Source organism: Hibiscus syriacus, unplaced genomic scaffold (assembly GCF_006381635.1).
Source record: "Hibiscus syriacus cultivar Baekdansim isolate YM2019G1 unplaced genomic scaffold, ASM638163v2 tig00110183_pilon, whole genome shotgun sequence".
Lineage (NCBI taxonomy): Eukaryota > Viridiplantae > Streptophyta > Magnoliopsida > Malvales > Malvaceae > Hibiscus > Hibiscus syriacus.
Window position 1 is genome coordinate 269,732 of NW_024062614.1, and position 13,140 is coordinate 282,871.

The 13,140-nt window shown below is 37.4% G+C and overlaps 1 protein-coding gene across 1 annotated transcript; it reads right to left on the reverse strand.

Annotated features, from left to right (window-relative positions):
* Positions 1–495: 495 nt before the first annotated feature.
* Positions 496–11,297, reverse strand: LOC120217075 (probable BOI-related E3 ubiquitin-protein ligase 3). The gene is made up of 2 exons (XM_039214294.1): positions 11,019–11,297; positions 496–1,037 (listed from the first exon to the last, which is right to left on the reverse strand). Exons 1-2 carry the CDS (start codon positions 11,283–11,285, stop codon positions 540–542), a joined length of 765 nt encoding a protein of 254 aa, XP_039070225.1. The 5' UTR covers positions 11,286–11,297; the 3' UTR covers positions 496–539.
* Positions 11,298–13,140: the final 1,843 nt, after the last annotated feature.

The following is a 13,140-nucleotide window of genomic DNA, read 5'->3' on the forward strand; positions in this document are numbered from 1 at the left end:
CAATCTTTTTAAATTCTAACGAACGTAATACAAATAAATTTAAAAATAACCAAGCGTAAATAGGAATTTAATCGTCCAAAAAATTTATTTATAATTTTGAAGGTATAATCTATTTAAGGAATGAGTTATGCTTGTACGTATGCGCTTATGTTAATGTATATGGTAGAATTTGATAGAAGTAGAAGAGGAAAAGTTTGATGTTGTTTTGCAGTTGTCGGCAGCTCCAAATCAGTTTCTACGAAAGAAGTCTCAGGATCTACAGTTTAGAGAGCCGAGTCGGATAGTAAAAGCTTACAAGTGTCATTTCAATGGATAAAAAAAGGTTTGGCATTGGAATCTTTTTCCAGTTAAACGAAACCAATTTGTACAACGTATCATGTTTAACGATACAATCCAGATCAGGAAAATGTTGATTAACCCAAAAAGGCAGAAAGACGCAGCATTCTCGGATTCTCACAGAACCAATACAAATGAAACACTATCAGCTCAAAGCAGCGTGTTCCAAAAACTCAGTTAACTTTGATTTCCGACTCGTCTTGTTAGACCCAAAAGACATTGATGCTTGCTTCCTTTATAGATTTACAGACAGGACAAGAGCGAAGGAAAGGTTCACAGGAGTGGCACGAGCAAAGGTGTCTGCATGGTAGAAACACAACGCACGAGCTCCCGGTGCTGCAGTGCTTGCAGACCATCTTATTATCGTTGCTCGTTTCTTCTCGATCAAACGAGGCACTGAAAATGGATTCAGCGTCTTGTGCTGTGTTTGGGGCCCTGACTTGGCTCTCATTCACTTGTTGCAGTGTGTTGCTTAGATCCGTAAGCGTTGTTTCATTTGCTTTCGCAAGTCTTCGCCATGAGTCGCTCTCCATTTCCACTTTCCTCAGTGAGGCTTCCAGCTCTCTTCTTTTCTTTGTTGCTCCGGCCAATTCATCTTCTTTTCGTCTCATCAAATACAAGGCCTTTGATTCCATACGGTTTAGCAAGATGGCCAATTGTTGCTTTCTTTGCTCTCGTAAAGTAGATATTAGCCTCTCATTCTGGTTTTCTCCGCCCATGAGAGAACGTTACAAAAAGGATAATTCTCAGTTTAAAAAAAGTAAACAATTACAAATGGAGATAAATTTATGAGAAAATCGCCTCAGTGACCAAAAAAAAGTTATAATATACGATTTTAACCAACTTTTTTTGGATTTGCCAAAATGACCAACAAAATCGCAACGCGAAATAAAAATCGCAACGCGATCCCCAGAATCGCAAATCAGTTTCCAGAATCGCAACGCGATTCTTGAAAATCGCGATGCGATAGTACAAATTCGCATTGCGATTTTCCATAATCGCAACGCGAATATGAAAATCGCAACGCGAACACATAAATCGCAACGCGTATCCGTAAATCGCAACGTGTATCCGTAAATCGCAACGCGTATGGGTAAATCGCAATGCGTATCCGTATATCGCAACGCGTATCCGTAAATCGCAACGCGTATCCGTAAACCGCAACGTGTATCCGTAAATCGCAACGCGTATCCGTAAATCGCAATGCGTATCCGTAAATCGCAACGCGTATCCGTAAATCGCAACGATAATCCGTAAATCGCAACGCGTATCCGTAAATCGCAACGATAATCCGTAAATCGCAACGCGTATCCGTAAATCGCAACGATAATCCGTAAATCGCAACGAGAATCTGTAAATCGCAACGATAATCCGTAAATCGCAACGAGAATCTGTAAATCACAACACTGAAATTTTGGGTATATAACACTGAAATCATAAACTAAATCCCTAAATCGCAACTCATTCCATCTCCATCTATCACTCTCTCCGGCGACATCCGTTCCTATATCCAACGACATCCTTCCCCATCCGGCAACAGGTCTTAGTTTCGCATCTCGTTTGTTTAGTTACAACCATGAAATCATCTAATGTTGATCATGTTTGGATAGATTTGTGTTTTGGAGGGTCATGGGATAATGTTAATGGTGTTTTACAATATATGCCTTTACCCATAAATCTTCAACTAAAATTGTCTTTACAAAAGTTAACTTATGAAACTCTAATGCTACGTGTTTCAAATAAATTGAATTTAGAGCCCCTAAGTGGATTTAGGCTATCTTATCAGAGAAATGGTAAAGTTTATTTGTTAACCGACAATGAAGATGTTGAACGATTCATTGCTTACATTAGTGTTTCACAAGATGATGTTACATTGTATGTTGTTGAACCTAGAAGTAGTATTGTTGGGTCAGTAGCGGGTAGTAATCAACTAAGTTTTTCTCAAAACCCACAACCTTTCTCTAATCCAAATCCCAATCAACTTTCAGCACCAAATTCCGGTTTTCGTATTGACCAGTTAGACGATGATGAGCCAACAGAAAAAATTGTGAGTACTAGTCAGTATTCGAAATTTGGTCTTGGTCAATATCCGGACTTTGATATTGGTCAATACACGGATTTTGATGATGTTTCAGAAGAAGAAACAGACCATGCGTGTAATGATATTGATATTGGTCAATACCCGAATTTTGATGATGAAACAGCCGTTGCCGAAGAATGTAATGTTGATGATAATGAGGAGGAAGTTACGACTGTGAATGAACATGTTGAACATCCATTCTGTAATTCATATAATCCTGAAGAAGAAAAGAAGAAGAAAAAGTCCCCGAAGAAAAGAAAATGCCACGGGCGTATAACTGGAATATGCCAGAATTACTTCAGATACCGGAAGAAGAGTTGATAAAGAAAGCAGTTGATTGTTACACAAAGTTATTCGTATCAAGAAAGATGATTGTTTTGATACAAAGGAAGACTTGAAGATAGCTTTATATACGAAATGTGTGGAAGATGGCTATCAACTAAAAGTTAACAAATCAAGCAAAGATCGTTTCGAAACAAGGTGTATGATTGACAAAAACTGTACGTGGCGTATGATTGCAAAGAGAATAAAGATTGCAAAATGTTTCAAGTTAGGACTTTTATTGATAAACATACATGTTCAAGAACCCAAGTTTTTCCTCACCATAGACAGGCAAACAAAAAGGTGTTGGGTGGTTTTCTGGCTGAGTTAATGTTTTTGAATGGCAGGGTATATCGGGGACATGAAATTATGACTGACATGAATGCTCGGTTCAAGATTAGTATATCATATTCTCAAGCTTGGAGAGCCAAATGTTATGCCTTGGAATTGTTGAGGGGGTCGCCAGAAGCATCGTTTGCCCAACTGCCGGCTTATTGTCACAATTTAAAGCTGAAAAATCCTGGGTCGGTAACTCATATCAAAACAGATAGAGATGGACGCTTTGAGTTGCTGTTTATCGCCATTGGTGCTACGGTTAGTAAATCAATATAATTTTGTTGACTCATTTTTGTTAGTTACATGCATTTCACATTTAAATGATTATATTTCTTGTGTATATTATTTTGTAGATTCGTTCGTTTATTACTTGCATGCGCCCAGTTATTATAGTTGACGGAGCACATTTGAAAGGTCGATACCTTGGAGTAAACTTATTAGCAGTAGCCATGGATGCTAACAATGGGATATTGCCAATAGCTTACGGGGTTGGCAAATCTGAAACCTCTGATTCATGGACATGGTTTATGGGGCATCTTAGGGATTGCATAGGTCCTATTAGCAATCTGACAATCATATCCGATAGGGCAAACTCAATTGACAACGCTGTTAGAAGGTGTTTCCCAGATGCTTTTCATGGACTTTGTGGTGTTCATTTGTATAGAAATCTAAAATCAAGGTCTGCTGGTATAAAAAAGCACAAATGGACATACTGGAAGGCTGTAAAAGCTTATCGGGAAGTGGATTTCAATAAGCATATAAATTGTTTAAGACGTGTTTTGCCTCAGTGTGCTCAAACACTAGAAGATGTCGGGTTTGAAAGATGGTCAAGAGTACATCAACTTGGAGCAAGATATGGTTTCATGACGTCTAATAGTGCAGAATCAATCAACGCTCTAAGTCGTCATTCCCGGAAATTACCCATTACTATGTTAATGGAGTTTTTCGAGCCTCTATTCAACAGTGGTACTACAAGAAAAGAAACCATGCAGGTATTATTTCTTTGAATTCGTAACTTATCATATTTATATTTTACTAAGTATTGTTTATTTAAATTTACAGGAACATTGGAACATCGTGTTACACCATGGACTGAAAAAAAAGATAACGAAACGTGTTGTGAAGTCAACGTCATGGAGAGTTGAACCATGTTCAAACACTTTGTTTCAAGTACTGGATAATAACTTAAATGGGCTAGTCGATCTAAATGCAAAGACGTGTAGTTGTATGAAATGGCAAACATCTGGTTATCCGTGTGGCCATGTTATAAAAGTTGCTCTTCATTTAAACCAAGATGATTCAAGCGCATACGCTATGGATTGCTACACTACAGAAGTTTATCGACAGACTTATGCCGAGATTGTCTACCCTATTCCACATCCTTCTGAGTGGGACATACCAGATGACTTACAAACAGTTTTGCCACCAGCCATGGACAGAAGGCTACCTGGCCGACCAAAAAGTCACGATCGTATACCGTCTAAGGGTGAAGAGAAGAAGAGATCGACATGTAGTCGGTGCAAGGAAAGTGGTCATACAAGGTTGACATGTGGATCACCAGTGCCATCAAAATCATCTTTTCCTCTACCAAAATATGGATCCTCATCAAAATCCAAAGCTCATATGGTGTGAACTTTGTATTATGTAAACGTTGTTATTCAGTTGTATTATGTAAACGTTTTAACATTTAACATTTTATGTGTATTATGTAAACGTTGCCATCAAAAGCTCATATGCAAACGTTGTATTATGTGGATTTTATGTGTGAACTTTTAACATTTTCAGTTGAATTAATGACTCAGGCCAACCATTTGACTTAACCAACTCTTGTTATTCAGTTGTTATCACTATTAGGCATGCATTTGACTATCGCAACACGGAAAATACAATCGCAACGCGAAATGAAAATCCCAACATGAAAATCGCAATGCGGAAATGAAAATCGCAACGAGAGAATCGCAATGCGAAATGAAAATCGCAATGCGAAATGAAAATCGCAACGAGAGAATCGCAATGCGAAATGAAAATCGCAATGCGAAATGAAAATCGCAACGAGAGAATCGCAATGCGAAATGAAAATCGCAATGCGAAATTAAAATCGCAATACGAAATGAAAATCGCAATGCGAAATGAAAATCGCAATGCGAAATGAAAATCGCAACGAAAGAATCGCAATGCGAAATGAAAATCGCAATGCGAAATGAAAATCGCAACGAGATAATCGCAATGCGAAATTATAAACGCATTGCGATTTTCATTTCCGCATTGCGATTTTCATTTCGCATTGCGATTCTCTCGTTGCGATTTTCATTTCGCATTGCGATTTTCATTTCGCATTGCGATAGTCATTTTTGCCTTCAACATAATGCAGATTGAAATCAACAAAATCAACCATTACATTTCAATCAATTAAACAAGCACAAATAAGAATTATGTTCGCATCAATTACACAAATCAACTTTTACAAATCATCTTTTACAAATCAATTAAACAATCAAAATTGAATCAACTTTTACAAATCAATTAAACAATCAAAAAACAATCAATTAAACTATTGAATCAACTTTTGCAGCTCGACATCATTTTCACGCAGTTCACTTCTGAGATTAACCTGCAGAAACCAAACATTTGTTCAAACAACACTTTCTACGCAAATTATTGAATTCTAATTACTTAACCAAACATTTTCATTTATAAGTATATAAACTTACCAATTGTTTATGGACATTTTTATAACGCGGATGCAGGTAGGCAGCGTCTCGTATATATCGATTTAGCCATATAATGCCGAAACCACAAGCCTACTGCAGCTTTATCTCTATCGGTGGGAGGTAGATACTTGATGCTTCCCGTCGTCAAACGCTCCAACGCCAAGCATACGAGAGGACCACAATCTCCTCTGGCTCCGCTCGTTTGTTGTGGCGCGGTCTCGTCTCTAATAACTGTAATATTGAGCTTCTTTGGCTTCTTGTTTCCAGAACGAGTCCAATAATTGATCGCATCCAAGAATTTAGCCAAATGAGAGCTCCATCCCTTAATAACATCTCTTAAATCAGCCAATGATATGTAATTTATCATGCTGTCATACACTATTGTCTTAAGGGATGGGAGCTGAAGCTCGACGAGAATCCAATGTTTACGTTCCAAAACAGGGATAAACACCTGCAATCATAAGTAATAATTCATTCATATGCGCACTTATTTCATAAAACCTTTAAACTCAATCTAAAATAAATACTAACCTTATCGACCTCCCACCATGCAGGATAAAGTTTAGCTTGTCCATTGCCCAAATCAAATGATTCATCTCGTGCATTCTTCAAGTGAACGGCGTGAAAAGACGTCGGCATTATTGTATATCGTATATTTTTATTTTTCTTAAGTTTTCTTATTATTAGAAGACGTGTCACCCACGCATCGATATGCTGTTTTACAAAAAAAGACATATATTAGTGACTTACATAAATTTAAAAAAAAAATTAATCAAATTGAAATATAAGAAAAATATAAGACTTACCCCCCCATCGAAATAGCCATTGTCTTCGACCCCTAATAATACGCCCCACCAAGGCCGTTCAAGCAACAAAAAGATATCATCGGTGAGCTTGCATATGTCAGTGAAACACCCCTTGCTCCGCTCATGTAGATAAAAATCAACTGCGGTCTTAGCCCAAAGGGTGTTATCCAAAATTGTGTCCGGTAGTTGTTCCCTCTCCTCTTCAGATACCGGTATGGTACTGGCCGGTAACTCATACGAGAGCCAACTCTCATCCATCATGTCCGGAACCGGTGGGGGTTTCTCAATACTTCGATATATTACCCCATGTGAATCGGGCTCTGGAATGGTGGGAGGGACCTCTTCAACGATGACAGTTGCCTCTTGAACGGTGGGAGGGGACTCTCGAGGAATGATATGGGGGGCCTCTTCAACGATAGGAGTGGACTCTTGAGGGATGACAGGCGAGTCGGGCTTCTTCTTGCGGTGTCTTCGCACTATTGGGGTGTACGGAGACTTAATAGCACGTGCACGCTGTCTGATGCGTGAACTCCGTCGTGCAAGCATAACCCGACGTAAAGCATCCACTCTATCGGGCCGCTAAATAATTAAATACAAAAATCAGTAAATAAACAGACATGATATTTAAACAGTGAAAACAAAGACAAATATGTTTCAAACTTGCATTGTATTCACCCAAGTCATTATTCTATCATAGTTCACAAAATGCATCAGATAACAAAGAAAAATATGTTTCAAACTAATACCCTGAAGTTAGTATTTGTCTTTGATTTGTCTATTGGTTGAAGTAATGCAATCCATTCAAGTTTCAATTTGCAGAAGAAGAAATAGTTTACTTTCGCAACACGAAACTTAAAATCGCAACGCGAAACCAAAATCGCAACGCGAAATGAAAATCGCAACGACAGAATCGCAATGCGAAATGAAAATCGCAACGAAAGAATCGCAACGCGAAATGAAAATCGCAATGCGATTTTGGTTTCGCGTTGCGATCTTGTCGTTGCGATTTTGGTTTCGCGTTGCGATTCTGTCGTTGCGATTTTCATTTCGCGTTGCGATTTTGGTTTCGCGTTGCGATTTTAAGTTTCGTGTTGCGAAAGTAAACTATAAATTCTTCTGCAAATTGAAACTTGAATGGATAAATTTACTTTCAACCAAAAGACAAAACAAAGACAAATACTATTTCACAGTGTTAAAGAATACACAGTTTAGCAGAATTGGCAGCAACCGAACAAATTTACTTTCAACCAAAAGACAAAACAAAGACAAATACTATTTCACAGTGTTAAAGAATACACAGTTTAGCAGAATTGGCAGCAACCGAACAAATTTACTTTCAACCAAAAGACAAAACAAAGACAAATATATTTCACAGTGTTAAAGAATACACAGTTTAGCAGAATTGGCAGCAACCGAACAAATTTACTTTCAACCAAAAGACAAAACAAAGACAAATACTATTTCACAGTGTTAAAGAATACACAGTTTAGCAGAATTGGCAGCAACCGAACAAATTTACTAAGCAATCTAAGTGAAATGGCTAATCTAAGTGAAATTACGAGTAAATTTATCATTAAGTTAAATATGGAAAATCTTAAACTTACCTCGTTGCGTAGAGTATGAACCTCATTCTGCAACGATACTATCATCTCACGTAGAGCGGCAACCTCACCACGTAAAGTTGACACCTCCACACGCCATGCACCATCGTTATCGCGTAGAGTACCGATCTCCTCACGCAAGGCATTGACCTCATCACGTAACTCCCTTGACTCATCCCGTTGAGGTGGAGGTGGAGAACAGGGAGATAGGAGTCGTGGCATCTTTGCCGGTCGCCTATCATGAGGTGATGGTGGAGAAGAGGCTCGATGATGTGACGGGATAGGTGATGGCTCTCGTTCTAGAGGTGTATAGTCGTCACGATCGGGTGATGGCTCTAGGTGAGGTGATGGCTCTCGAATTGGAGGAAGTGGATGCTGCTCATCATCCGTGCCATCAAAAAAACTCTGACTAGCTTGCCACCAATCAGTGGCAAGCTCTTCCTCCGTGGGTGACAGTCTTTGTAATGGAATGTTGGCCTCCTAAAATATAAAAACTCAAACAAAGTTAAACGTCTACTATTAATAACTTGTTTATATATTATATGAAAGTATTTGTGTTAACTTACATTATTTATTGTGGCATATGGTATTAAGTCTTCCCAATCCAACAGAGTTTTCCTCTTCCAGGAAATAGCCCTGGGAATATCATTTGACGTTTTTATTGCATATGTACGCATGCTGGGGAAAGCCTCGAATATCCAAATCTACAAACAATATAATAACAAAATTAGTAATTGTTAAATAATTAATTATAATTTTAGAAACATTATATAGAAATTCTTACCTTAAAGGCCCAAACAAAGCCTGACAAAGTGTATTTGGACCCATCGCCCCGCAAACTTTTGCGGTCATCAAAGGCAGACGACAACTTAGTCCAGGTAGCTTTCCATATATACGAACCCCACGGAAACAGATTCCATGCATTCAGGTCCTCTACCAATATTATTAGCTCCCGATGAATAGGTTGTCTGGCCTCTCTGCCTAAAAAGCCGGCATACACAAGTAGTAGAAGGCATACTCGGACAACATCGACGTCTTCCATCCGAGTGAAACCAGCTTTCTTATTAAATAATTTCTTCAGGTCGTCGACATGTAGGTTCGGCTTCTCCATTGACTCATCCGGAAAAACCCGGGATAACCATGATGGGCGGGCGATATGACGAGTGTACCGGCCTACATCATCGTGTCCGAATCGTAGACCAGTGATTAAGCAGAACTCCTTCCGCCCAAAGCAAGTATACGCTGGTGGAAAATGAAACCATATCTCTTCCTCACCACGTTGTATACTGTCGGGTAGATTTGATGTCATGGTCTGAAGCCACAAATGGGTCAAATTAGCATCTCCACCCGGATGCTGTACTCTCAGCCATGGCCCGAAGCAGGTTTCCTCAAACAATTGTCTTTGAGCAGGTGAAAGCTTCTTTGCAATTGTAGTGGCCAGGCTGACTTTATTTCTCAAGGTCAATTGAGCCGAAAAAAATTTCTACAAAAACAATAAACATACCAAGTTAGATATACCAAAAACTACACTGTGAAGATATACCAAAACAATAAACATAAAAAGTAGTAGTTTATTCTTGAAACTAAAATTTGCAACACTGTTTTGTCTTTTGGTTGAAATGAAAATCGCAACGAGAGAATCGCAACGCGAGATGACAATCGCAACGAGAGAATCGCAACGCGAAATGAAAATCGCAACGAGAGAATCGCAACGCGAAATGAAAATCGCAATGCGATTTTGGTTTCGCGTTGCGATTCTCTCGTTGCGATTTTCATTTCGCGTTGCGATTCTCTCGTTGCGACAGTCATTCTCTCGTTGCGATTTTCATTTATCTCGTTGCGACTCTTCTGCAAATTGAAACTTGAATGGATTGCATTACTTCAACCAAAAGACAGAACAAAGACAAAGACAAATACTAACTTGAAAATCGCAACGAGAGAATAGCAACGCGAAATGAAAATCGCAACGACAGAATCGTAACGCGAAATGAAATCTAAGTGAAATGGTTAATCTATTATTGAAATGACCAGTAAACTTATCATCAGTTTCAATATGAAAAACCTACAATAATGCAAACATTTCAAAATAAAAATAATTAAAAAACTAACCCTCGGAGGTTGATTTTCCATTTCTGAATATTGTGAGGGATTTCTGACCGTGAATGGTTGTGAGGGATTTCGCCGGAGATGGGGACGGAAATCTTCGGAGATGGGGACGGATTTCTTCGCCGTAGAGAGTGAGAGATGGAGATGGGACTGAGTTGTGATTTTAGGTTTTAGGTTATGAGTTGCGATTACGGGATTTTGTCTTAATATTCTTTTTGTAATTTGAAAATAAAATACGCGTAGCGATTATAATGGCGCTTTAAATATCGCGTTGCGATTTACGGATACGCGTTGCGATTTTATGTATTATCGTTGCGATTTACGGATACGCGTTGCGATATACGGATACGCATTGCGATTTACCCATACGCGTTGCGATTTACGGATACACGTTGCGATTTACGGATACGCGTTGCGATTTATGTGTTCGCGTTGCGATTTTCATATTCGCGTTGCGATTTTGGAAAATCGCAATGCGAATTTGTACTATCGCATCGCGATTTTCAAGAATCGCGTTGCGATTTTGGAAACTGATTTGCGATTCTGGAAACTGATTTGCGATTCTGGGGATCGCGTTGCGATTTTTATTTCGCGTTGCGATTTTGTTGGTCATTTTGGCAAATCCAAAAAAAGTTAGTTAAAATCGTATATTATAACTTTTTTTTGGTCACTGAGGCGATTTTCTCTAAATTTATAACGGAAAAAATAAGGAAATTATTGCCTGCCATTGAAGAACGCTATCAAGTTCCTTTCTTTGCATCTCCAGATGAGCATCCAAAGAAGAAAAAGACGAAGAACCCAAATTTTGAGCGTTTTGTTGCAGATGAAAAGGAATGGTGTATCCAAAAGGGTCTTGAAGACTGAAACAAGTATCAACTTCAAAGGAAGGAATTAGAGCAGGTACTGGGTTTAACTCCCAATCCTGAAGACCGCACATGGACCAAGGCAAACCCATATTTTCACTATGCAACTGTGCTTGAATAGCCATTGTAACGAAAACTCCCCTTTTGGCTCTTTTAAATTCTCATGCTTCACTTGTTAGATGGCTATTAATAAGAAAACCATAAAGGGTACGAAAATGGGCGTAAGTTCAGAGGTTGAAGGCTGAGGCTCCCGTGTCAGGAGAGATGCATGACTGGATTGCTTTGCTTTGGATTTTGTTTAAATTGAAAAAGACCATGCATCATCCTCATGAAACAAGGAAACCCGTACATGGTTATAAATCGAGTGAGAAAACCAACCAAACCTTAAAAACATTTTAAACATATATATCCATTAATGAAATGGGAGATTTTATGGACATATTTTGTTAGTAAATGGCGTATTTAAGGAACTAAATTAGGAAAATAATTAAGGATAAGAAGAGGGTGGGACAAAAGTTGGCCAAAAAATTCACTCAATTGGGAAATTAAAGAGTGAGACGTTATGGAAGGGAGATTTTGGAGATGTTGTATTTATGTGGAAGGTTCCAAAAGACAATTTATATGCAGAGAGGTACATCTGCAATTAAGTTTCAGCTCTGGGATTAACGGGCCACTTCTGTCATTGATTTGATGTAATGGGGCTGTAGGGTTCTTCTTTTGTTGTTGTTTCTAAATGATAATGGCTCAGGCACGTCGGAGCTAGGACCAGCCGCCCAGGGCAGGGCAGGGCTGGGCTCTTGCCGTATACTGTCATTTATTTAACAGCAAAAAAGAGAGATCATAGGGTTGAAAAGCTATCTGACAATGAGAGACAACGTTTTAACCGGGAGAGAGAGAGTTTTAACTTCCTTCCTCCTATGTTATTAGGGTTCATTTGATTCACATAAGATAAGATTATTAATAAAAATAAAAAATTATCAGGGAATAAGATTACTAATAATATTTTATTTTGTATTTAGTTTGTTCGCAGGAATGTAAGATTATCGTGTTTGTTTAAAGTAATAAAAGATTATTAGAATGTATATTTTATCAAATTATCCTTATTTTATATTTATTTTTTAACAAGTTGAATTCTACTATAATTTTATTATAATTAATTTATATATTATCTTTAAAAATTTTAAATTCATAAAATTTATATAATTTTTTATAAAATTGAAAAGATAAATAGGTTTAATGAAAGGATAAAATTTTATTTTAACCCTTTAACTTCATATAAAATTTTAATTATGGATTTTTTTTTGTAAATCTAAAATAGTTTAATGATAAATTTGTAATTTAATATTCGTAGATTTTTTTATTCAACGACATAATAATGATATTTTTGGAGAAAAAATTATTGGCATTTTAGTTCAAAATTTCGATAATCTAATAATACTTAAGGGAATGAGAGTACTCACATTCTCAGTAATATACCCCAAAAATCCACAGTTGGAAATAAAAAATTATCAGGAATAGGATTACCGCCAACCAAACGGGGAATGAGTATTCCATTCCCTGATAATCATAAATGTCGTGAACCAAACGGCCCCTTAGGATAAGCATTCGATCCAATCAAATCAAATCGAGTCAAAAAAATTTGAATAATTTGAATTAATGAATCATATTTTACAAATTCGGAGTTTACTTGAAATTTTTTCGAGTAGAATAGAATCAAGTAATTTTTCGAGTTTAAGTATAAATTTAATTGTGAATATTTATAATATTATAATATTATATGATTCTAATTTAAGTGACTTTCTATAACCATATATACAATATAAATATGTTTCTTTATTATTTTCATATGTGATATACATATATTATATAAAGTCCAAAGACTCGATTCAAAATAAAAATAAATCCACTAATCAATAAAAATTTCGAGTTATTTGAGTTGTATTTATAACTCGATTTGAACTTAAATTTTTTCAATCGAGT

Excerpts from the sequence above, each read along its gene's own strand:
- LOC120217075 (XM_039214294.1), bottom strand. The coding sequence starts at position 11,285 with ATGGCTATTCAAGCACAGTTGCATAGTGAAAATATGGGTTTGCCTTGG. Across the intron at positions 1,038-11,018 it reads ATAGCGTTCTTCAATGGCAG|AATGAGAGGCTAATATCTAC; the intron begins GCAATAATTTCC and ends GGAGAAAACCAG.